Source organism: Telopea speciosissima, chromosome 1, assembly GCF_018873765.1.
Source record: "Telopea speciosissima isolate NSW1024214 ecotype Mountain lineage chromosome 1, Tspe_v1, whole genome shotgun sequence".
Taxonomy (NCBI): domain Eukaryota; kingdom Viridiplantae; phylum Streptophyta; class Magnoliopsida; order Proteales; family Proteaceae; genus Telopea; species Telopea speciosissima.
This window is the reverse complement of record NC_057916.1, coordinates 53,288,867-53,315,144: the sequence shown is the minus strand read 5'-3', so window position 1 is coordinate 53,315,144 and position 26,278 is coordinate 53,288,867. Positions and strand designations below refer to the sequence as shown.

The window sequence follows — 26,278 nt, the reverse complement described above, 5'->3', positions numbered from 1 at the left end:
GTTGGGTAGCATGATGATCCGTTTCTGACCTCTTCGCTCCATTTCTTGCCATAAATCCTCCCTTATTTGATGGCTCCCAGAGATCGAATTAGGATCATCACAAAAAGGCTTTCTCGAGGATCTCCCGACGGTCTATCCTCAGTTAATGTAGAGTACCTTCCATTTTGGGATAACCAGAGCTCCGTTATCGACATAATGTCCTTGGTGGTGTACCATTTTTTGAGGGACTATCGAGGCTACATTTTTTTTAATACACCATCCCAGACGATCGTGCCCCTTTCATCGAGGGACTGTCGAGGGACAAATGAAGTTCTTTCCCATGATGAGTAAACTACGTTAAGGAGGATATATTGCCAAGAACCTCGTTTTTGGCGCCAAAGGTTTGCTATGTTAGTTTATGGCGTATCCTAATCATATATGGTCAAATTTCCTATATGATGCATACAATGGGTAGGCTGATAGGATAGAAAAAGGTCACCCTTGATAAAACCGATATACCTATCACTCATGATTGCGAATCATCAGTACGTGGTGCTTTTAATATACCTGGAGAGTAGGTCACACGATCTCGAAGTAATCAAACTAGTACCCTTTTTTAGTAGCAAAGTACCCCACAGCACACTAGTGAATTTCCTTGTCGGTGATTCTAAACTCGTACAGTAAATATCAAGGGTTGTGGCTTTGCCATGAATTACCCATATCTACATATGGGGTCCAATGACTAACCACGGGGTTGTGTGTGCATGATAGTGGTGGCGGAAGTGGGTATCATCCGATCTTTGAGTACTTAGTATGATGTACCCCACCTCCCCGAGGGTAGAGGCACAAAAGGGAGTACTCTCATCGTTTGATTTCACTTCGAACACGATGAATGATGCAGTTAGTACATAAAAGGGGTTAGCCAAACATGTTATCAATCAAACAATGCCAAAGGGGGAATATTCTTGCGTTCAACGGTAGCATCTAGTATTGAAAGCTTGACCATCAATCTCCAGTGGAGTCGCCATTGTGAAGATCCATTCCCAAAACTGCAGGGGGGGTTCCCCGCAGCTCGAAGGGGGTTTGGGTTATGCTCCTCGGTTGGAGAGAGAGAAGGAATGCATCTTCTCAAATGGTTATGGTTTATCAAGGGATGGGGGTCATACAATTAAATGAAATGGAGTCGCCACCTAGGATTAGGGCCTAGGACCCATTGGTGTAGCCCTGTGAAGGGCTATGGGACTTTGTTTGGTCTGGTCAGAGATTCAGGGTAAGTGATCAGGTTACGAGAGTGGGAAGGTGTTAGGCACCCACCTCGCCCGGGTAAACCAGTCTTTTTACTAGATGTTGGTTTTCAAATATTCTTCCTTCATAAATGTCCTATTCCCACATGTATAGCTAAAATGATGCACACACTACTTAATTAAATTAACTACTGTACACTACACAGTCATAATTTAAAAGTCTACATTGTTACGGAATTAAAATGCGATGAAAAGATTAACTTGTATGCATTTAAACCAATGCAGTTATACGGGATGAGTCGTGTCCCTCAGCTCAGGTGGAGGCAAAAGACTGGCTTTGTCTTTTGTCGGACAGAGTAACGACGTCGAAAAGTAATTACCTGGATATCAGGTAGAATAACAATGTCAAAAAATATTTGGAGAGTACTTACCCGGATGTCGGGCAGCGTAACAGTGTACGGGTGTTGGGTACTAGGACCTCGGACAGAATAACGGCGTCGGAAAGTTTTGGAAACTAGACTTCTTTGAAAATCGGGCAAAGTAACGACACACATGCATCGGGTACTAGGACCTCAAATAGAATAACGACGTTGGAAAGCGCTTCAGAAACTAGAAATTAGGATGTCGGGCAGGGTGACTAGGCCATGGGAGGCTTCGGGGTTTTGGGCGGAAATGGGTTAGGAAAGGCGGGTCCGAAGGACCTAGACTCCAGATAGAGGGATGAGGCTCGAAAGCTCAAAATCGGACAAAGGCAGGGCCCCGAAACTAGGAAAAAAGGAAAAAAAACTGAAAACTGGTGCTCTGGGGTCCCCCCTCTCCTCAACTTGAGACGTTGAAATGAGGGGTGGGGGTATTTATAGCCAAAAATCCATCTAACAGCACCACGGCGAAATCGATGGCGTCGCCAAAAATAAAAAATTTTGTTTGGCGTACCTGGCGGCACCGCAGGGGTAAGGCCTCCTGGCCACGGCGTTGCCACGCAGAGCTGTTGTGCGACACCACGGCTAGATGTGGCACTGTCGGTGGTGTCGTGGCAGGGCATAGAACTGCCGGTTGGCGCTGTGGTAGAGCGCGGCGTTACCGGGCAGTGCCACTGCCAGGCGTGGCACTGTTGTGCAGTGCCACTACCGTGCGCGATGTTGCTATGTAGTGCCACAGCCGCACGCAATGCCGCCGGGTCAGGGCTTCAGGCGAGGGCATCAGTCGGGTCATTCCAGGGATGTGGGGGGGACCACAGGTGGAAACGAGGTGGAACAGGGGGTGTCCGAGTCACTCCGAAGGGAAAGAGTATTTAAAGGGCATTGCCAGTCTTTCGCATCCGATTGTCGTCATCGTTGGGGGGTGCTAAAATCCAACGTCTACACCAGGCAAGGAGCGTGGTAAACTCAACTGAGGGATCAAGGTCCTCTATCTCCAATTTTACCCGGTTGAAATGGGCTATATAGTCTTTGAGAATCTCATTGGCTCTCTGCTTCACAGTCGTTAGATTGACCGAAGTCTTCTTGTGGCTTTGGCTACTTATGAAAGTAGTGGCAAAAGTTGTGCTAAGGTCCCGAAAGATCTTGATCGATTCAGGTTCAAGCGCATAACTAGGTCCTGGCCGCTCCTCTTAGTGTAGTAGGGAGGGCTTAGCGCATGATTAGATCAGAGGCCCCATAGAAGGCCATGAGCGACTTGAACCCCTCCAGATATTGTACAAGATTGGTTGCGCCATCGTAATACTCAAATGTCAACATTTTGAAGCCCTTTAGGAATGGCATGAATTCGTCAGCTGTCTTACTGGAGAAGATTGGTTTCTTTACTTCAGCTTGGTTTTTCATCACCCTCTAGAATTGCTCCTAGAGTTCTTTAACCTACTTGTTGAGGTGTTACTGGTCAGCTTCCCCTTTACAAGGTTCTTGTTGGACCAAGCATTTATGCCTATCAGTCTACCAAAATCTTGGACTAATGGAGGAGGAGCAACTTTATTTCCTTGAATAATGACCAACTATCGACGCGGTTCGAGTCCTGATCTGGTGTGGGACCTTAGGAAGGCCCTTAGAGTCGCTGATCCACGTCCCCAACAATCCCCCCAAGGACATGCCCTTAAGGAGACTCAAACCCGTGACCACCTGCTCTGATACCACTTGTAGGATCAAGAGCATGTCAGTCTGCCAAAAGCTTAGACTTTTGGAACTGGTGCAACTTTATTTCCTTAAACAACGACCAGCCAACGCGTATTATAGTTCGAGCCGGGATTCAGGATGGGACCTTAGGAACATCCTCAACAGTGCCAATTCGAGTCCCCAACAATTCTTAAAGTTGGCGCTTTAAACAACTTCATTATGGCCATCATTGGGTTTTGACTGCTTGTCACTAACGCGGTTCCATGGGTTACGGCTTAAATTTGTTGACCCTAAACTACTGTGTCAACTACCATTGTTGTCCCGAGACATAGGGGTGGAGCCTCATGCGAATGGCCTTGGGCTAGTGCCTTAGAATTTTGTAAGATGGCTTACGTTAGTTCTCAAAACTGTTGTTGCAGGGTAAGGAATTGCTCATGGGTCATAGGAGCCTGTAGATTAGGTTGTTGCACATCCTAGATGACCTAGTTATGTCGTTGGTACGTTTGCTGAGTACCTCGGCTATGGGTCCTACCGCCACGGTTTGCATTGTGACGAACTGCCAGTGGGACTGCGGAGGATTGGGAAGGCTTCGCTCGAGACATGGAGTCCCTTAACTATGCTGAGAGGCGATGCAATTTTCTTCATTTTGACTTGAGGCTGCTACATGTGCACTTCTTGTTGTCGTCAAGATGGATTGCTCTTACTCTCTCTCTCTCTTATTCCCACAGATGGCGACAATCTATTGTCGCCGAAATCTGGATTGGTGATGCAGAGAATTGTACTAGGTGAAGAGAACAAGAGAGATCCGGAGCAGACTCCGAGGGAGGGACTCTCCGATGCTTAAGTCAGACCCACGCAATAGTAAAATATGGAGGGAGTACGAAGAGAACAGTAAGTCAGAGTAAAAGAGAATGAATCGTACCTTGGGCCCCTTTGTTATATAAAGGAAGGGTAGTTGCTAGAACGGTTGTCGGGTCCTTATGGTAATTGGGGTCCTTTTGTGCTTGGGGAGATTCAAATATCCTTGTTATGTGGCAGAATGGGGGTAGTCCCTCCCTTGATTCGGAGAATGTGGCCTATGGTGAGGAGTTGGTTGTTGCATGAAGTTCGAGTTTGCCTGGGCCATGATGTTTAAGAGTCCATTCTCTATCGGTTCCCTCTAGCTATGCCTTAGACTCCTGCATTGACTGGTCTTCGTCCATGTATACATCATCCACCCATTGAATGATTGTTTTTATGTATATCACTTATGCTATCATAATGTGTTGTATTATTATTTCAAAAAAACACTTTTTGAGTCAATGTATTATTTCAAAAAAGCACTTTAGAGTCAAAGTGAGTCAAAGTTTCAAAAATGTGTTTTTTGTTCATTCCCTCCTTTTTACTTCCCTCCATTTTTAGGTTTGAATTTGTTGCGCACTCTTGTGTGCAAGAGGCAATATTGAGCTTAAGAATAGTCTCACATTGGTTGTGGGAGAGTAACTTGAGGGGTATATATATATGGTTGGTTCCTTAAGGTGTGAGCCCTTTGGAGAGGTAGTCACCCTACTCTCTAGTGCGTGGGGGGTCCTTGGAGTGCTTTTGAATGGCGTGCGTGCGCGCCCAGCCAAACCGAGCAGGGCCGGGCCGTGGCCGTGGCCGAGGCTGAGGTCGAGGTCGGGGTCAGGGTATGGGTGTGGGCAAAACCTTATTTTTAGATAGTATATGGTTTGCACTTTTGAGTTTTAATTTTTTATTTTAAAACTCGGTTTGGTTCACCCATGGTTCATCTATACGGTTGAACCATACATGCCTATTCGTATACGATGTACACGTATATGAATAGATACACCCCCTCCCTGTACGTGAAGGAAACACGTACTGTCACACCTCCCTTGTAAGAGTTGCTCCCCTGTACATAGGTCACCTGTATTCGTATGGGTATATCCCTTCATGAAAGGGTACTCCAACACTACAAATACCAGGTCTTGCCTGTCATTATATATATAACAGATTTCGTTTTCTGTCTCTGCAATTGTTCATTCCAGAGACGGTTTTTTTACTTTACTGTATCTTCTATAAACAGAGGGCTAGTATAGTCGTTTGGTATCCTTAGTACTCGTATCAGATTCTGCAACCTATACGTTTAGGAGTTGTTTCATCTTGGAGGGTTAGGTGCAAGGTCAACCCCGTTGCAGAAGTGGGGGCATCTAAAACCTTAAGGAAAGTATCTGTTCGATACAACTCAACTCACCTTGTTCGTGTCTCTAGTTCCTGTTAGTGCTCCTTGGAGTTCTCTTCTCTAGTTCGTGTCTCGGTACTGATAACAGGTATTCTTCTTATTACTCTGTTACAGATTAGTCTTACAGTATTTGCCTTGTATAACAATCTTAAGGTTTTATATTATTTGGCTTTTACCTGTGTAAGACTATGGCTAAGAATAATACTGTGGACCCTCCTGCTACTGTGGACCCTCCACCTACTGCTGCTGCTGCCCAAAATACTATTGCTGCCATACAACCGGGTATAGAAAAACTAAGAATAGTCTCAGAGTTTGATAAGATATCACAGTTCACCGGGCAGAATTTTAAACGGTGGAAACAGATGATGCTATTTGCCTTGACGCAAATAGGGGTGGCATTTGCATTGACTGATCCCAAGCCTTCGGCAAGTGAGGATATTGCTCTTGATATGAAGAGGATTGCTTGGATAGAAGTAGACTTTCAATGCAAAAACAGGATTCTGAATGCACTGTCAAATGAACTGTACAATGTTTACAATTCCTTTGACCATGCCTACATGATTTGGACTGCTCTTGTCATCAAATATACTCTTGAGGATGTTGGTTTAAAGAAGTATATGGTGTCAAATTTCCTGAACTTCCAGATGATGGAAGGTGAAACCATTTCTGCTCAAGTAGACAAATTCCAAGTTATGGTTGGGAATTTGGCTAAAGAGAACATGATTTTACCAGATCTTTTTGTCACAAAATCTTTGATTGATAAACTAGCTGACTCTTGGAAAGATTTCAAAACTACTATGAAACACAAGAGGAAAGACTGGTCTTTTAATCAGGTGGTAGTTCAAATCAAAATATAGGAACGAAATCGTATCAAAGACAAAGGTGAAAAGCCTATTGGATATATTAGATCCAATGCTAATCTGGTAGAAACAGAGAAGAAACCAAATCTCAAGAGGAAAGGGAATCATGTTCAGAAAAATACAAACTTCAAGAAGAAGAAAGAAAATTGCTTCATATGCGGCAAGCCGGGTCACTTCAAGAAAGACTGCAGAAATAAGAAGAAGGTGATGCCAGATAAGGCAAAAGTCAATCTTGTTAAAGAGGAAGTCTTTGTAGCAATGATAACCGAAGTGTTTTTGGTTAAAAAACCAAATGACTGGATAATTGACACAGGTGCTACAAGGCACATCTGTGGGGACCGAAACTCTTTTTTGAGTTATTCTATTTTAGATGATTAGGTCTATATGGGCAACTCCCAGTCATCTAAGGTTATCGACAAAGGGAAAATTACATTGAAGCTCTCCTCAGGAAAGACACTTGTCTTGGACAATGTGCTGCATATGCCAGAAATTAGACACAATCTTATTTCAGGGTCACTTCTCAACAAAGTAGGAATAAAGTTACTTTTTGAGTCTGACAAGCTTGTTGTTCTAAAAAATGATGTATTTGTGAGCAAGGGGTATCTAAGTGATGGACTATTTGTACTAAGTGTTACTGACATAATAAAAGAAAAGCCAAGTGCTTCTTCTGCTAACCTTATTGATTATTATGATTTATGGCATGGTGGAGATAGGCTTAATAGACAATCATATTAAGCAACCGTTGACAAAGTGTCCCACATGTGTGGAGGTAAAATTCACTAAAAGACCACATAGGTCAATAGAACGACAAAGTGGCCTTCTTGATTTGGTGCATAGTAATCTTTGTGATTATAAGTCATTTGAATCTAGAGGAGGCAAAAAATATATTATTACGTTCATAGATGACCATTCTAGATTCACCATGATTTATCTTCTTAAGTCCAAGGATGAAGCAAGTAATGCTTTTATATCCTATAAGGCAGAGGTGAAAAATCAATTAGGGAGGAAAGTGAAAAGGCTTAGAACTGATAGAGGTACTGAATACTCTAATCTTGCTCAATTCTATGAGGAACATGGTATTATTCATGAGACCACCGCCCCTTATCAACCTGAGTCTAATGGGGTGGGAGAAAGAAAAAATCGAACATTGAAGGAAATGATGAATTCAATGCTCATAAGCTCAGGGTTACCCCTAGACATGGGGGGGATGCCATTTTATCGGCATGTTACATTTTAAATAGAGTTCCGCACAAGAAAATGGGATTGTTACCCTTTGAATTATGGTATGGAAAAAAACCTACTATAAAGCATTTAAGGGTATGGGGTTGTCTAGCCAAAGTGACTATACCAGAACCAAAGAAAAGGAAACTAGGACCAAGGATATGTGATTATGTTTTTGTTGGATATGCAGTGCACAGTACTGCATATCGATTTATGGTTATTAAAACAATACATGATGTGTTTGAAGAAAATAACATCATTGAGTCAAGGGATGCAGAATTATTTAAGAATGTATTTCCTCTTAAGTCTAACTTACTAGAAAGTAAGGTTGATAGTACTATATCATCTTTTGGACAAGAAGTGTCAAAGGAAATTGAGCCTATACCTAGTGATTCAAGTCAATTATAAAAAAGTAAGAGACAAAGGAAAGCTACTTTTTTGAACGGTGATTGGGTTGTCTACCTTGTAGACAAGGATCCTTTTCATATAAAGAAGCGGTTACATCTTTAGATGCCGTGTTCTGGAAAGAGGTCATCAAAAGTGAACTAGATTCCATTCTAGCCAATCACACATGGATATTAGTTGACTTACCTAAAGGTTCCAAAGTATTGGACACTAAGTGGATATTTCGAAAGAAATTGAAACCAGATGGATCACTAAATAAGTTTAAAGCTCGTTTAGTAGTAAAAGGCTTTAGACAAAAGAAAAATATAGATTACTTTGACACATTTGCTCTGATAGCAAGAATAACTGCTATACGAGTAATGATGACTGTTGCGTCTATGTATAATTTGGTGATACACTAAATGGACGTGAAAACAACATTTCTAAATTGCGACTTAGTGGAAGAAATATACATCAAACAACCGGAAGGTTATATTATGCCTGGATAAGAATACAAGGTGTGTAAGTTGGTTAGATCGTTTTATGGATTAAAACAAGCTTCAAAACAGTGACATGAAAAACTTGATTTGGTACTTATATCGAATGATTTTCTCATAAATGATGCTGATAGGTGCTTGTATAGCAAGTTCTATAAAGATAAATGTGTGTTCATCGTACTTTACGTAGATGACATGTTGATAATGGGAACAAGTTTAGACATTATAAAGCAAACTAAAGATTTTTTAATGTCTAAGTTTGATACAAAGGACATGGGGAGGCTGATGTAATTCTTGAAATTAAGATCATCAGAAAAGAAAAGGAGATTATATTATCTCAATCCCATTATGTCGAAAACATACTAAAGAAGTATGATTATTATGATTTATCACCGGTTAAAACACCTTTAGACCTTAATTGTTTTTTACAAAAGAATTTGGGGGAATCTGTCTCCCAAAAGAAATATTCACAAATTATTAGATTAGTTACATATCTAATGAACTGCACTAGACCAGATATCGCCTTAGCGGTTGAAAAATTGAGTCAATATACTTATAATCCAAGTATAGAGAGCATTGGCATGCCATGACAAGACTATTGCGATATTTAAAGGGAACGATAGACTATGGTCTTCACTATAGCGAAAAATTAGCCGTGTTAGAGGGCTATTGTGATGCTAACTGGATTTCAGATACCAAAGAAACATTAGCAACTAGTGGATATGTATTCACACTAGGAGGTGGAGCGATTTCATGGAAATCGGTAAAGCAATCCTGTGGAACAGGATCCACCATGAAAGCTTAGTTTATAGCTTTGGAAAAGGTGAGAACTGAAGCAGAATGGCTCAGAACTTTGATGGCAGATATTCCATTGTGGCCAAAATCGTTGCCTTCGATATCACTTCATTGTGATAATCAAGCGGCAATAGCTAAAGCTAAGAATAAAATGTACAATGGAAAGAAGCGCCACATCTGCCTAAGACATAATTTTATAAGACAGTATATTAATGAAGGAACAATAGCTGTTGACTTTGTGAAATCTGAAAGTAATTTAGCTGATGTTTTCACAAAACCGTTGCCTACAAAAATAATTCATGATTCATCTAAGGGAATGAGCTTAAGGCCTGTGACATAGGTCATGTGATGGACACCCAACCTATGTGAAAAGGTACATTCCTGAATTAGGTTCAAAGGGTACAAACGAAATCACTAGATGACCTGCCTTATACTACTACATTTTAGCTCATTCTAGGTAGATAGGAAAAGTAGTACTACCACAAAAAAAGGAGGATGAGTTTTATAGACTCTTAATCAAGTCGGATCTCATGTAATGTGGGGGTGTGTTAACTATGATGCACACTATGGACTGACCTAAATAGATGTAGGAGGTGAGGTCGCCTACCGATGAGAGTTTTATAGGCGAATTCTCTAAACATCTATAGAGAAGATAGGGGACAAGGCCAGTTTAAAAATGTCCATCTTCATAAAAGGGATATCACAAAAAGGTCGACTAGTAGGATGTGGCTAGTGAACTAGTCGGCTACATCGATGAGAAAAGGTTCAAGTCTGACTTCACTCGTACTCCGTAGCGTAGTTCATCAGACCTAGTGTAGGTTTAAGTCCTGAAGACACCTGCAACGATGTGTCCTACTATGTCTAATATACTTATCACTCGTTATGTATCACTATTTTGAAACTTGTGGGGGAATTGTTGTATTATTATTTCAAAAAAGCACTTTTGAGTCAATGCATTATTTTAAAAAAGCACGTTAGAGTCAAAGTGAGTCAAAGTTTCAAAAATGTGTTTTTTATTCATTCCCTCCTTTTTACTTCCCTCCATTTTTTTGTTTGATTTTGTTGTGCACTCTTGTGTGCAAGAGGCAATATTGATCTCAAGAATAGTCACACATTGGTTGTGAGAGAGTAACTTGAGGGGTATATATATATGGTTGGTTCCTCAAGGTGTGAGCCCTTTGGAGAGGTAGTCACCCTACTCTCTAGTGTGTGGGGGGTCCTTGGGGTGCTTTTGAATTACGCGCACACGTCGAGTCAAGCCGAGCCGGGTCGGGCCGTGGTCGTGGCCAAGGTCGGGGTCGGGGTGTGGGTGTGGGTTTGGGCAAAACTTTATTTTTAGATAGTATATGGTTTGCACTTTTGAGTTTTAATTTTTTATTTTAAAACTCGGTTTGGTTCAGCCATGGTTCATTTATACGGTTGAACCATACATGCCTATTCGTATACGATGTACACGTATATGAATAGATACACCCCCTCCCTGTACGTGAAGGAAACACGTACTGTCACACCTCCCTTGTAAGAGTTGCTCCCCTGTACGTAGGTCACCTGCATTCGTATGGGTATATGCCTTCATGAAAGGGTACTCCAACACTATAAATACCAGGTATTGCCTGTCATTATATATACAACAGATTTCGTTTTTTGTCTCTGCAATTGTTCATTCCAAAGACGATTTTTTACTTTACTGTATCTTCTATAAACAGAGGGCTAGTATAGCCGTTTGGTATCCGTAGTACTCGTATTAGGTTCTACAACCTATACGTTTAGGAGTTGTTTCATCTTGGAGGGTTAGGTGCAAGGTCAACCCCGTTGTAGAAGTGGGGGCATCTAAAACCTTAAGGAAAGTATATGTTAGATACGACTCAACTCACCTTGTTCGTGTCTCTGGTTCCTGTTAGTGCTCTTTGGAGTTCTCTTCTCTGGTTCGTGTCTCGGTACTGATAACAGGTATTCTTCCTATTACTCTGTTACAGATTAGTCTTACATTATTTACCTTGTATAACTTAATGTGGGAGATTTGGAAGCAAAGAAATGTTAGAGTGTTCAAAGTGACCGTGCCACCTTTTCACTCTTGTATAGCCATGGTTAATATGAACGTGGAAGAGATTATGACTTATAACCCTTACCTCAACTTCTTCAAGATCACAACACTCCCATCTTGCCGTGGACTAGGATCAGGCCGAAAGCTTTGGGGCCACCAAATATTTATGGACTAGGCTATGTGTTAAGAATGTTTCATTCTTGATGAATTGGGTTGGCTTCTTTTGGCTGCCACAAATCATCTATTCCATTCCTCAACAATTGTGGATGAAACTCTTACGCTTAGGATGGGTTTGCAAGCGGTAATCCATGCTGTTTTATGTTATAAAATTATCACATAATAATGTTGACCATTTGATACTAATGGCCCAATGGAACTGTGACTCAACTCATGGGTTACTGCACCAGTCCTACTACCATAGACTGGCGGGTTTGATTGTACCATAATTGTTAATTAATTACAATTGTTATTTTTTTTTGGTAACGAAGGATACAATTGTTATTCCTTTGCCGCCAATAACCCAAACATAAGAGGAGTATTTTTATCTGCTCCATTTCGTGCCCGCTTCATTTTCCCAAGTTCCTCTAATAGAGGGAGGGTGGATCCCACTAGGCCAATGTGCCCGGATAAGGGTAGGGTGATCATTTCTGTCAATCCACCCCCCTCTATTAGAGGAACTTGGGGAAATGGACCTGTCCAAGAAATATAGAGATAAAGGTCCGAAGAGAGGAGTTGGGAGAGTAAGGAGTAATAAGCGCGTGATTCTGCGCGTGAGAGTGGGAATAATCGTCCTTGAGTTGAAAGAGAGGGATACTTTCACTGAACTTTACGTGCCTGCATGACGTTTGCTCGCGGGCCATGCATGCTTATTTAATATAATAGTATTTTATTACTATTTTTTTGGTTATTATATTAATTAAATTTTTTTGTTAAATAATATATTAATTAATTAATAAAACCGCAGGAACTGGGAGGAAAGATGGATAGGAAAGCGAGCGATAAACCCGGAATTGACGACTACAACGATGACGACGATAAGTGTAGAGAGTAGCAAGGACAAGAAAGACGGAGAGAAGAAGTGTGAGGAACGAGAGCGAAAACCAAAAGAAAGCAGAAGAGAGAGAGAGAGAAAGGGGGAAAGAGGAGAGACGACGACGACGGCACGCCTCGTCGTCTTCTTTTAAAGGCGGTTTGTCTTTTTTGTTTTATTCTTTCTCTCTTCTACCCTTCTCTCTCTCTCTCGCTCTTTACGTTTCTCTGTGTCTGTCTAATCTCACTCATGATTACAGATCACGGCAGCAACAACCATCGACTTCTCTCCTCCTTTTCTAGTACATCCCTAGGGTTTTGTTTTTTCGCATCTGTTTCTTCTTTTTGGCCTTTGTCTTTATCGGTACTTATAACAAAGATTTGAGAGCTTTGATGTCGTCGTCTTCTTCTGCAAAGATCGGTTGTTTCAATCCGGATTGTAAAGATGCTAAACCAGAGCGGCCCCGGAATGGATGGCGCCTTCGGAATGGAGAGTTTGCAGAGCTTTGCGATCGATGCGCGTAAGCAAAATTTATTGTTTTTCTTTTTCTTGAGTCTGTGTGTGTGTGTGTGTGTGTCTGCTTCTCGGATGTTATGGAAAAGTACTCTTTTTTTTTTTCTTCCAATTTTAAGTGAGTTGGGAGTTTTTGGATCGGTTCTCTTGGGATTCTGATATGTCCCGCGATCAATTTATATGTTGATTAAGTGGTTTTGTTGCTGTTCTGGGCTTCTGCTTTAGTTAATTGGGTTTTCTTGAAGCTAAAGGTTTGAATTTTTCTTTTCGTAGCTTCAGTGCTTCACTGAATGACTGAGCTTCGTTCCTGTATGGACGTCTTCAAGTCTTTGTTTTATATTCTTGTGGTTTCTAAGCTTCTTTAACTGTTCACTGCTCGTTTTGCATGGAGTTAACGAGTAGTACAGGGCCGGGAGGGGGAGAGGAGTGGTTCAGTTTGGAATGTTTGTTTTGAGCTTCAATGGTTGGTTTCCGTGTATTGCATCCACTGTTGGAGGCTTTTCCCTCCTATTGTTTTCTGTATTTCTCTTGAGAAGGGGATGTCCATAGAACTCTGTGGTCAATCATTTGTTTACTCTGTTTGCCAGTTTCTAAGATTGTTGTTTGGCACTGATGGATTTTGTTTTGAAATTTGTCCTGGTCGTTTTCTCTTGTGGATTAAATTCCTAGGTTCTGAAACTATTTCAGGTTCTTGTTTATCTAGTGCGATAGGCGTTTTCACGCCTTTCTGGGTTTATTCTCCTCATTTTTATTGTCTTTTAGGTTTAACTGAGGCTTTTAAAGTGTGTCTGACTTGTCCAAACTTTGAGTAACTTTTCTGTCAACTACTTATGATTCATTTAATACTCTCTCTTTCCCTCTCACTTTTGTTTGACCTGTAATGAGAAACATGAGCTAATTGATTAGCCTATGCTCTTTTGCGCATCCTCTCATCTGAATCCGAGCTGCCTCTTTATGGGTGTATCATGTATGTGGTCACAATCTTAGAACAGGTTTCCATTTGGTATTACATTATGTTTTGATCAAGCTCACTTCAAGGTTATTCTTAATATTTTCTTGCCACCACCAAGAGACGTTAATTCTTTTGCAATTGGTCACCACCTATTTACAGAATTTCCTTAGTTAAGAAATGGAAGTGTATGTGTAGAAGGGCTGCTCTCTGTGGGTGAGGAAGTTTAATTCTTTTGTTCTTTTTGCTAAACTGGAATTGACTTGCATCAATATTAATATACAGTGTAGATTTAGATCTATGCTACCCATATGCAGCAAGACTTAGGTGTGCATAAGGAATATATGTTGAAATATCTCTAATAGATACAGAATCAATTTTGAAGTGTGTTGGTGAAATAGATTTGCATCCATTATCCATCTTCACTATGCTTCTGCAGCTCAAAGAGTTAAAGTTTTCCATCTTAAAGCAGAGTTGAGACAACATTTCTCTCTCTTTCTCACCTGGAAAAAAAGAAAAAAGAAAAGGACCAAGACTTGTTTCCAATCGGTTAAAACTGGTGGTATCTAGAAATATAAAAATATACATTGATTGGGTATTTTCTATTGTTTTTAATATTTATATTCTTTATAATTTATATGGTGATATTTCTTATGTGACTCTAGTTCTGCATTTGAGGGGGGGAGATATTGTGAAACTTTTCACTTAGATGCTGCTGGTTGGAGGAGCTGTGAATCATGTGGGAAGGTGAGTTGAAAATTCAACATATGGGTTTTCACATTTCCCTGTTCGGCCTTTGGTAGATGCATGTAATTACTTTTGAGAAGTTGATACTAAATACTTACTTATGTCTCCTTACTTGCATATTTCTTTTCTTTTTTGGGGACATCATGATTATTTATGTTCTGAATCTTCTAATGGAATTGCTCTCCTGCCTGCAGCGGGTGCACTGCGGATGTATTGTTTCATTCCATGCAGTTGCACTATTGGATGCTGGAGGAGTTGAGTGCATGGCATGTGCTAATAAAAATTTCATCAGGGTGATCTCTCTCTCTCTGACACTTCATTCTGGTCAGAATTCATTTTTTTTCTTCTTATTATTCCTTTGTCTTCCTAACACTATTTCATTTCGATCACTATGTGAAGTTAAATTTTGTTCGAGTCTCTGCTTGATCATTTTTTTTTTTTTTAACAAAATTTTCATGCTAGAGTGTTATCAATGATGCACAGGCTTTAGCTTCTATTTTTAGTGTCTGTTCATAAGCCTCTTTGCCTTACAAATTCTAATAGCTCTCCTTGCTTTGGGGCCATAAAATGATTGATTTTCAAACTGGGTCTAGGAATATCTGGACCCAACAGAACACGGTCCATCAAGTTCCAATTTTGATACATTGTTTTCTTCTTTTTTCTGTGTAGAATCCACTGAAACCATTCATAAGCTTGCAATCTCCTAGATTCAAATTCAAACCAGACATGGTAACCTAAAACCCAAGTATATTTCATGCACACGGAGAACAGGAAGAAACAGAGCAAAAAGAAGAAAAAGAAACAATTTGCAAAGTTCTATTATTTTTCTTTGGTCACATAAAGTGGAGTAGTAGGTAAAGAATAAGAAAGACAGAAATACATAGTGGAGGGGTAGTTAAAGAATAATAACAGTAGAAATGAGAGATGGTGATGCAGTTTGGTGTAGGGATAATTAGAGAGAGTTGTTTTCTTTATATGCTTGCATGTACCCAACGATGAAAGAGATTTTGGAATGAAAAGTTTTGAGTTGATACCGTTGGCTGCCAAGAGCTGCCCATCCCTCTCTCTCCTCCTCTGATCTTCTCTCTTTCGTCTCAGGTACAATCCATGTATACTCTACCTTTATCTTCTGTTATCCCTTGCTCTTCCGTTATCATCTTTCCTTTTCCCTATTTAGTCAGTTCCCTATCTCTGTTATGTGGCTCTCGAATTCATTGGTGTTTGAAAACATGATAAAACTCTCTAATAAGCAATCTGTTGAGCCTGAGTTTTGTGTCAAAGAATGCCTCTACCTTTATTTTCTTCTGTTATCCCTTGCTCTTCCATTATCATCTTTCCTTTTCCCTATTTACTCAGTTCCCTACCTCTGTTCTGTGGCTCTCGAACTCATTGGTGTTTGAAAACATGATAAACTTCTCTAATAAGCAATCTGTTGAGCCTGAGTTTTGTGTCAAAGAATGCCTTCCCCTGGGTGATCGAATTCCTAGAATACCTCTCATAAGTCATCCACTATTGTGAGAAATTCAACCACTTGCAGGTCTGCAAGTTCAGCCAGCAAGCTTTCACAGGCCCTATCCTATTATTAAGGCGAGTGTGTGGGTTTGTTCTTACTTAAGTTTTATAGAATCCTTGGTTGCGATTACATTCCTATACCCCGGGTTGATTTGATCTCTTTTGAGGGAGAACTCTCCTTGATCAAAAATCCTTGGTGCTGCTGGACTGTTGTCGAAGGAAGAAGACAACCATCTTTCGTTGCTTTGAACTCATATTTTCTATCTTCCATAAATGCCACCTATGCTTTACTTTATTCTACTCTTCGCCATCTTCTAGTAGTTTCCAGTTATACCCCCCTCTAAGAAGTTATTAACAGCTTTGTAAAAAAAATGGGTGTACCCAGTGCACTGCGGGGTCTGGGGAGGGTCATAATGTACGCATTCTTACCCCAGACCTTTATCTGCTCCATTTCCTGGGCAGGTCCATTTCCCCAAGTTCCTCTAATAGAGGGGGGCGGAAATGACCACCCTACCGCTGCGGCGCTGCCTAAACACACTGCCTGGGTGGGGTCCACCCCCCTCTATTAAAGGAATTTGGGGAAATGGAGCGGGCAGGAAATGGAGCAGGTGAAAATACTTCTTACCCTTGCTTTTGCAGAGAGGTTGTTTCCAGACTAGAACCTGTGATCACTTGGTCACAATGGAACGACCTTACCGTTGCACCAAGGCCCGCCCTCTATTAACAGCTTTGTATGCAATTATAATCTTCTTTGTTGTTGGTCCTGAATTTTAAGGTAATTACAGAATTGCTATCCTCTTTGTTGTTGGTTCGGAATCTGGGATCACATCAATTAGTATCAGAGCTGAATTTTCTAGCAGTTACCAATCATGACAGGACAATCTCACATCACCAATCCCGAGTTGCACAAGTTATATTGGATACTGGCTGAGGGTCAGCAGAAGACTAGGCCAAGCTTGATAAGTTCATGGAATAAACACAAAACCTCTTTACAGAGTTTTGTGCCTTCATGAGAAGGACTGACAAACAAAAAAAAACTGGAACGTCTACATCAGTTCAGTTTGGTACCTTACCATTCGAAGATACTCCTCATGCTCATAGGCAGAAACTTGATCCAGCTATACCCCAGGATTTTACACTGCAATTTTTCAGACTTGGACTGGCATTGAGATTGAGGGTTCTAGAGTTTAGTGGTGAAAAGGGGCCAGAAGATTTTCTTGGTTGGCTTACTCAAGTTGAAAGGATTTTCACTTATAAATCCTTTCCGGACGATAAAAAATGCGAGCTCATCCCCACCAAGTTTATTGTGTATGCATGTTCATGGTGGGATGACGTACTACATTCGAGGCTTTTTAGGCGACTTAGATCTGTTACTAATTGGGAGGACATGAAGCAGATTCTAAATGAGAAGTTCACCACTCCTAATTACGAGAAGGTACTATTTCACAAACCGGTTATGTTCAGCAAGGAAGCAAGGATGTGGATTCCTACACGATAGAATTCCACAAATTGTCTTTGAGGTGTTGACTTCAAGAGGCAACAACGGATTTTTTCGTATATCAGTGGATTGAGTACCAAGATTCGTAGAGCTGGCCAGTGGTGATTTCAGGTTAGTTGATGTGGCGGCTGCCTATAACAAGACAACTAAAGAGAAGTACAATTATTTGAAGAACATGCTCAAAACTTTTGAGCTTATAGACCATCCTGAATCGAAGAAAAGAAGCCTGAACCCCGCAGTATGGAGGAAAGGAAGTTAGAGGTTATCAAAGGCAGTGAATCGTTGAAGAGCATTGTGTGCCGTAATTGTGGTAAGGTCATTTTGCCAGTAAGTGTCCTAACAATACCTATCCTCTGACTATGGTTGAGTTGGAGTAGTGTTGGCCAATATGAACAAAGATGATGTGGAATATCTTAAGCCTCCTTCAGATCCAGTGGATGTCCTCCTTTATGGTCATGATGATGAGATGGAAGCTACTCCGCTACTCTTACATCATTCTCTAGTAGACTAGTTGAGAAAGCTCCCCTCTTCAGACAGAAAAGAATTCTTCTGTCTAGTGATGGTTCAACAGATGTTCATATAGTAGTTGATACTGGGGCAAAGGCAAATTTTATCTCTATTGATTTTGTTTGACCACTCAACCTCCCACATAAGCAACTCTTCAAAAAGATCCATGTGTGAGGTTTTGGATTTACAACTCGAGAAGAGGCCAGTGTAGTAGCTCAGGTTCACCTACAGTTTGGGCCATTATTGCTTAGTCACCCCTTTTGGCACACTGTGGCATTCTTTCAGAATGACCTGGGCAATGACATGTTGGTATTTTCTACGATGGTGCATGAAAGTATGAAACACCAACAAGGTAAAGGTCATACGTAATTGATGTTGGCACACACATTATTAGACATGCCTCATCGGCAACAACAACCAGTCTCCTCTAGTTATGGATCATTCTCCCCTCCCCACTCATGGAGTTGTAGTCGACCGTCTTTCCTGAGATACGTGCCACCCAGTGTCAAGATAACTATAAAGGTATCTTGGGTTCATGACCTAACTCGACGGAGTCAAGTTCTTTTAAGAATAGGAGAGTTGATGTAGTTAGGCATAGGGATAATTAGAGATATTTGTTTTCTCTATATGCATGCATGTACCCAAAAATCAAAGAGATAATGGAATGAAAAGTTTTGAGTTGATACTGTTAGCTGCTAAGAGCTGCACATCCTTCTCTCTCCTCCTTTGATGTTCTCTCTTTCGTTTCAGGTACAATCCATCTATACTCTACCTTTATTTTCTTCTATTATCTCTTGTTCTTCCATTACCATCCTTCCCTTTGTTCCCTACCTTTGTTCTGTGGCTGTCAAACTCATTGGTGATAGAAAACTTGGTAGAACTCTCTAATAAACAATCTGTTGATAATGTAAGACTAGACCAGAATAGGTCTAATCCCAGGCAGGATCAAAAAGAAAAAAAATCTCCAAAGAACAAGAAAGAGAGCAATGGAAACAAAAATCATATGAGGGAACCAAGAGAACAATGGGAAGTAAGAATATGGGAACCAAGAGAACAATGGAAACTCAAACGAAGGAACAATTTCCTTGGTTGAAGTAACAAATAAAAAAACCACAAATTTGCAACCTGTTGAAGCAGCAATAATCTTGATGTAATAATCTTCAAGAAATCAATGTGACAATTAGTTGAAAGAAATCCCAGCAGCTTGTAGAACTCTTGAACTCAATTTGAACAAAATTAGGGTTTGGATTCAATAACCGATGGAAGGGGATGGGGAAGGGAATGGGCATCTCACCCAACCTATCTCAGGATTTTAACAAAGGCTAAAGCCAATATTTCATTAATCAAATTCGTGTTCAATGCTGGCCTCCCTTACAAACTTATATAGAAGACTCAAAAATAGACTTAGACACTAAAAAGGAAAGGTCTAACCCTATCCTTAACTAATAAGGTAACCTAAAATGATGAGGAAAGTGAAATGATGAAGAAAACAAACTAAAAAATGGGGCTCTAACTAAACTAAGGAAATAAATCCCGTTTTCTTATTTTCTACCCATATTTTAGGCCCATTAAATTGGCCAATTACAAAATAAACCCATGGGATCAAAAGCTCAACTCCTACATAACCCAACCCAAAGCTTATTTTCAATAAAATCATCCCTCTAAGTGGCTTATTTGCATCAATTGAGCCTGAGTTTTTGGTCGAAGAACACCTTCCCTTGGTGATCGAACCCATAGAATCCCTCCCATTCATCCACTATCGTGAGAAATCCAACCATTTGCAGATCTGGACCTGCAAGTACCGCCGGCAAGCTTTCAGAGGCTCTATCATATTATTAAGGTGAGTGTGTAGGTTTGTTCTTACCTGCGTTTTATAGAGTCCTTGGTTGCGATTTACATTCCTAAGCTTCAGGTCGATTTGAGCTCTTGTAGGGAGAACTCTCCTTCGATCGAAAACCCTTGGCGCTGGACTGTTGTCGAAGGAAGAAGACAACCATCCCTTCATTGCTTTTAACCCATATTTTCTGTCTTCCATAAATACCCCCTACCCCCTACCCCCTACCCTTTACCATTTTTTATTAGTTTCCATTTATACCCCCGCTAAGAAGTTATTTACAGTCTCGTACACAACTGTAATCTTCTTTGTTGTTGGTTCTATATTTTAGGGTATTTGCAAAATTTTCATCCCATTGTTAAATTGAGTTATTTGCTATCTTTGTGGGCCCATAGCGATCCCGAATTTAAGGGTTCAGAATCCAGGTTCGCATCAAATGGCTTATAGGGGGGGGGGGGGGGAGGTAGTTGTGGAATAATAAAAATCATTAAAGAAGAGGTTAATTTTTAAATAGGAGAAGTAGAAACAAGATATGCAATGGAACATTTTAGAGTCTCAAACTTCTTGTCTCAATTCTCCTTCCTCCGTGTTTTCTAATAGGGTGAAAATGTGCTTTTTCGTCTTGGGAGAGGCTCAAGTTTGATTTATTCATCGCCTTATCCTGATTGGGTTTGACTAATAGTCGGTGACATAAATGGAAAGTGGGCCTTGAATAAATAAATTGGCTCTATTTGATGCTTGGAATCAAAAGGTTTTAAGATAGGTAAAACGAAGACAGAGTATATGGTGTGTAACTTTGGTTACATTAGGATGGTTAATGAGGTGGTGAAAATTGATGAGGGAGATTCTGCAAAGTGATTATTTTAGGTATCTTGGCTCAATCATAAATAAAGAAGGTGATATAGAGGATGATGTTTCACATAGAATTAAAATAGGATGGATGAAGTGGAGAGGTGCATCCGGAGTGTTGTGTGATCGGTGTATTCCTTTAAAACTTAAAGGAAAATCTTATAGGACAGACATACGACCAGATGCGATGTATGGTGCGGAGTGTTGGGCATTTAAGAAGCATCATATACATAAACTCAGTGTAGCGGATATGAGGATGTTGAGATGGATGAGTGGTAAAACTAGGAAGGATAAAGGAATGATCATATTAGAGAGCTGGTTTGGGAGTAGCTCCGATGCATGATAAGCTATGAGAAAGTTGTTTGAGGTGGCATGGTCATGTTCAACGGAGGTCTTTGGATGCTCTGATACGGAAAAGTGAGTTGATTCAGATTGAAGGAGCTAAAAGAGCCAGTGACAGACCTAAAATGACCTTAGGAGAAGTGGTGAGGAAAGACATGGATAGCTTAGGCCTTCTATCAAGTATGGCGTCGAATAGAGCTGGTTGGAGGGCAAGGATCCATGTAGCTGACCCCATTTAGTTGGGCTAAGGCTGAGTTGTTGTTGTTGTTGTTGTTGATGCTTGAAAGTTGGAATTCAAGAGGCATTCTTGCCCATTTCATTTTGATGGTATTCACTACCTCTTGATGTTTCAATTGGGATATTGTAATGAGGTTTTGTATACTACTTCTCTTTTACGTTAAAATTTCAATACTGTAAGGAGAGACTATCAATGATACTGTGGAGAGAACTATACTCTTTAAGTACAAGTTCAGTACCTGGGGCATTATTGGGTACAATGTCATGTAGATCTCAGTGCTATAAAACTCAGAAATCAACCACTTAGCTGGTCAGCAGATCTAAGTCCATTGGTGAACCGATGATGAGAAGTTTTAATTATGAAAAACCAGAAATGAGGAAATGTATAGGGAAAATCCAGGCAAATAGGGAAAATACTCCCCACCCCCAAAAAATCCTACTCTACAGCCTTTGAACTATTGAGGAGAAAAGTAAAACCCCAACTCCAACATAGTTAAAATGAGTGACCTGATAATCAGTATATGAGTTATGACTGACTTAGAGAGAGAGAGAGAGAGAGAGAGAGAGAGAGAGAGAGAGTTGTTGGGGGTGGATGGCACTCTGGAAGAATGGAAAGGGTAAACTGGAATAGGACATTGGGTTACAAAGGTTTCAGGAAAAATTTACTTTAAAACCCCTGTTGAGTCATCTTGGATGATATTCCAATAACTCAGGTTTGTTTTCCAGCCTCGACATTGGGTTACAAAGGTTTCAGGAAAAATTTACTTTAAAATCTTTGTTGAGTCATCTTGGATGATATTCCAATTAACTCAAGTTTGTTTTTCCAGCCCTCTCAGTCTATCCACAGAATTGGAAAACAATTCCCGGAGGTGCGAGTTAACCAGGTGAGTGACTGATCTCCTGTGGATCAGCTGATTCCTGAATTAAACTTACCGAGTAATACAACTACGGGTGCCAGATGACATAGTCAATGATTACTCCGTATTTCCTAAACTTTTTCATACGAGATTTTGCCATCTTTTGAAAGAAAAGCCTTTTGTGCCTTATATTTTGTAGCTTTTGAAACAAAGAGGTTGAGTGAGTGCTTGATCCAATAATTAAGAACACTTTCAGTAGGGACATGATGGCTTGGCATAATATACCGTTTTCTAAGTGCTCAGTTACAAGTAGGGACTAGTTCTTTATTTATTTGTTGCAAGGAAACTTGATAATGGCATTGAACTGATCCGATGTAAAAGTGAAAAGTTATATTACATTTTCATGCTCTGTTTTGTTAGTTTTTTGTCTCTATGAGTCTATGACCTTTGCTGAGAGCAGAATGGTATACCAGTATATTTTTACTATGCCTCCTGCATTCCTTTCACTGAGATACTGTTTCAGTTTTTCCTTTCAGGCTTTATAATTTATTATTGCAGTGTCAGTTTGTAGAAATTTCAAGATACATTTTCTTTGTTTCAGTTATCTATATGGGATCTAAGTTCCTCCATCACTACGCTTACTATATTTACTCCCTTTGGATAATGTTTATTATTTAATTAATAACATTTTAACAAATATTGCCATCATTAATCTCATGTCCAGTCTATTGGGGCTCATCCATTTCAAACTCCTTAGTTATTGTAAAATTCCTGCTTGCAAGTGGTAGTTCTTCCATGTTGCCTTATCCCGATGCTGGAATTCTTCATACCCTCCCCTGGTTTCATAAAAAGTATGATTTATGATTTTATGTTCAATAATTTGTTTGTATCTTGTTCTCAGGCACCAAACCCTATGTGGCCCTCCCCTTTCTTTCTGCATCTACCCCTTCCTGAGAGACTTAAAGATCTCTCTGTTAAAAACTGGAATCAATTCTCTGGGTCAAGTGCAGTTGCTGCACAGTGGCGTCATGCACCCAATCTGTGGAATACAGCTACGGCTCAGTCTGAATTACATCCAAGGATGCCTTATGAGATTGACAGATCAAATGGGATTGATAAACGGATTTGTGGTGAGCGCCCATCTGCCTCTGCCATGGAGAAGACGAGAAATGAAGATCCATCTGAAAAAGTCGCATCTAGCAGCCTGAAATTTGTTCCACCAGAAAGATTTGCAAATGAAAATGCTGGTATTGATACTGCACCTGCACTAAGTACATTCCATAGAGAAGAAATGGTTCTGGATGGCTTGTAACACTAATGCTGTTTTGCAGGAGATAACAATCCGGTAGAGACGAAAAAAGGAGTGATTGTTGAACCTGGTAAGAACACTCCTGCAGCAGGAATAAAATATGAGGCACATCCAAGTGTAAATATTTCAGTGCAGTCTCTTCCAAAGGATGATACATCATCGTTACATGTCAATTTTGGTTTACCTTCATCATGTAATGAGACAAATGGTCCTAGCAATGTTTCTGGATCTCAATCACAACGACTAATGCCTCCATCTGCAATTACAAAGCCATTCATGGCTGGTCCGCATAATGGAGTGGAATCATCTGCTGAAACTCAAGTACGCAATGGAAGACCTCGTGGGGATACAAGGGGAAGACATCAGTTACTTCCACGATACTGGCCAAGGATAACTGATCAAGAGTTGCAACAAATCTCAGGAGAGTATCCACTATTTTATGTGGTCTTTTGACATCAATGGATTTCTGGGCAGAATTCTAGATGTATTAATAGTCATAATGATAAAATCAGCTTCAGAATTTGATCTCAGATACACTGATATTTTGGTAGGGTTATATATTATTTTAGATTTGAAACCTAAAAATTAATTGCTATATAATTCGTTGTATGATATTCCCTACCTACCTTTTGTGGTTCTCTGAAAATTTAGCATGTTATGAACCTTGACCATATGGAAGCTCAAACTCCGTCATCACTCCTTTGTTTGAGAAGATGTTAAGTGCCAGTGACGCAGGGCGAATAGGGCGTTTGGTACTCCCAAAAAAATGTGCAGAGGTGAGCATGTACTTTTTTTTTTCTTCTAAATTTGCCTTTAATTGTATTCAATATTTTATGTATAAAAATAGAAATGTGTTCAATATTAGTGCCTTTAAATTCATTGTGTTATAGTTTAAGAATGTAGCTCCTTTCTGTAGTTTGGAACAAATGCTACAAGTCCCGTATTTATTCTATAAGAGATGCGAGAAAAAGGCAAAAAAATTCCCCACTGGGAATTAGATTCCACTCTCTGTCCCCAAATGTTAAGATCAGCATTGACTACTATTGAGGAATCCGAATAGTTTCATGTCGACAATTCCCTGAACTCGTCTTTTGGAATGTATTTAACTGGTCTGCTGATGCTCGGAAAAGAACCTTGGTGATTTGGACCTCTTTTTTTTTTTTTTTTGTTTATTTCCAATTTTGGTTTATTTTGGTAATGGTATCATACTTTAATGTTCATTCCAAAGCATTTGTGGAGGCTGTGATTGCCAAGTGTCAAATGTTCTAATGCAACTGTCAATTCTGGTGCTGTAGTTGCAGTGTTTGCATTTTTTTGATATTTTGAATTTATTTTGACCTCAGTATATTTTCTTCTGAGTACTTTATTTTGTCGAATGAGATCTGTGGAATCATATGGATCAAAGATCAGGTTGGCTGTTTGGTGGTGTTAGTTATGTTCTTTTGTTTTTGTTGCCATGTGAGATTTTTTGGGCTTTTTCATTGTAAGATCTATCGTCTTTGTTCTTTATTATTGCTACATGTTGAAATGTCTTCATCAAATCACATGAGGTATATCACATGCATTATATTTCTTTTGGCTCTGGATCCAACAACTATTATTGATAAACACTTTCTATGGACAGGCTTACTTCCCTGCAATTTCACAGCCAGAAGGGTTGCCTTTAAGAGTCCAGGATGCAAGAGGCAAAGAGTGGGTTTTCCAGTTCCGTTTCTGGCCCAATAATAACAGCAGGATGTATGTTTTGGAGGGTGTGACACCATGTATTCAGTCAATGCAATTGCAAGCAGGTGACACAGGTATCTACCAAATTTAATTGGAATTCGACATCATACTTGTTTCCTATTTTTATTCTTCGTGTTAGTCGATGAGTTCATCTATCTAGAACTCGTATGCTACTGGCTGTGTTTGAAGCGGCATGTTAGGATGACACCTTGAGGGCTTGAGGCTAGAGGGGCTGCCTTTGGGTATCACACTTCAGAGGATGAAGTGCAGACATTGTATCAGAGTGGCTTCCATAATCGAAAATAGGTTCCTCTTCACAAGATTGTCTGTAAACATGATCACTTACCAATACCCTCTTAGTTGCTTAAACGGATGCCTCATTTATCAAAGGTTTTTTTTTTGGCATTCAACTTCCTTTGAGTTTCCTGCAGAAGGGTGGGGGACTGAGGGAGAGGGAGGGAGAGGGAGAGAGAGAGAGAATCTTCTAGATTATGTTTTTGTTAAATGGATTCTCTACTAGTGCTAGGGTGGACCTCGGCGGAATAGTAAGGTTGCTCCATTGTGGCCTAGTGTTTGCGGGATCGAGTCAGGAAACAGCTTCTCCGTGAAGCAGGGGTAAGTCTGCCTACATTAAGACCCTCCCCAGACCCCGCAGTTGTGGGAGCCTCATGCACTGGGTACACCCTTGTTGGATTTTCTACTAGTGTATTTTTGTTAAATGGATTCTCTAATAGTGCTAGAGCCACCTGCTGGTAGTGTAATGATTTGTTCAGTTCCTTGTAACTGTCTCTTTTCATGGAAAGCTGTGATTTTTATTATTGATATAAACTGATAACTGGATCTCTGAAATGTCATTTGGTTTTTGGTTTTCAGATATGCATTATATTTCCCTATTCCAAGTTTTTATGCAATCTTAGTGGAGGCTTTTGTCGTGTTGTTTTAATTCCCCTCCTTCATAATGGTTGAACCATTTTGTATATTTTCTGGTTTATCATCTTAATTTTTATTAATGTTTGCTT

At 40.2% G+C, this 26,278-nt stretch overlaps 1 protein-coding gene across 2 annotated transcripts in view; it reads left to right on the top strand.

Annotated features, from left to right (window-relative positions):
• Nucleotides 1-12,735: 12,735 nt before the first annotated feature.
• The window catches only part of LOC122670871 (B3 domain-containing protein Os07g0563300-like), a 31,420-nt gene continuing 17,877 nt past the window's right edge, over nucleotides 12,736-26,278 (top strand). For both annotated transcript variants that reach the window (XM_043867899.1, XM_043867891.1), the window contains exons 1-7: nucleotides 12,736-12,900; nucleotides 14,508-14,589; nucleotides 14,784-14,882; nucleotides 23,127-23,472; nucleotides 23,557-23,959; nucleotides 24,214-24,310; nucleotides 25,159-25,333. In XM_043867899.1, coding sequence (XP_043723834.1) covers nucleotides 12,773-12,900; nucleotides 14,508-14,589; nucleotides 14,784-14,882; nucleotides 23,127-23,472; nucleotides 23,557-23,959; nucleotides 24,214-24,310; nucleotides 25,159-25,333 — 1,330 coding nt within the window. In that variant the 5' untranslated portion in view covers nucleotides 12,736-12,772. The remainder of the gene's footprint in view (nucleotides 12,901-14,507; nucleotides 14,590-14,783; nucleotides 14,883-23,126; nucleotides 23,473-23,556; nucleotides 23,960-24,213; nucleotides 24,311-25,158; nucleotides 25,334-26,278) is intronic.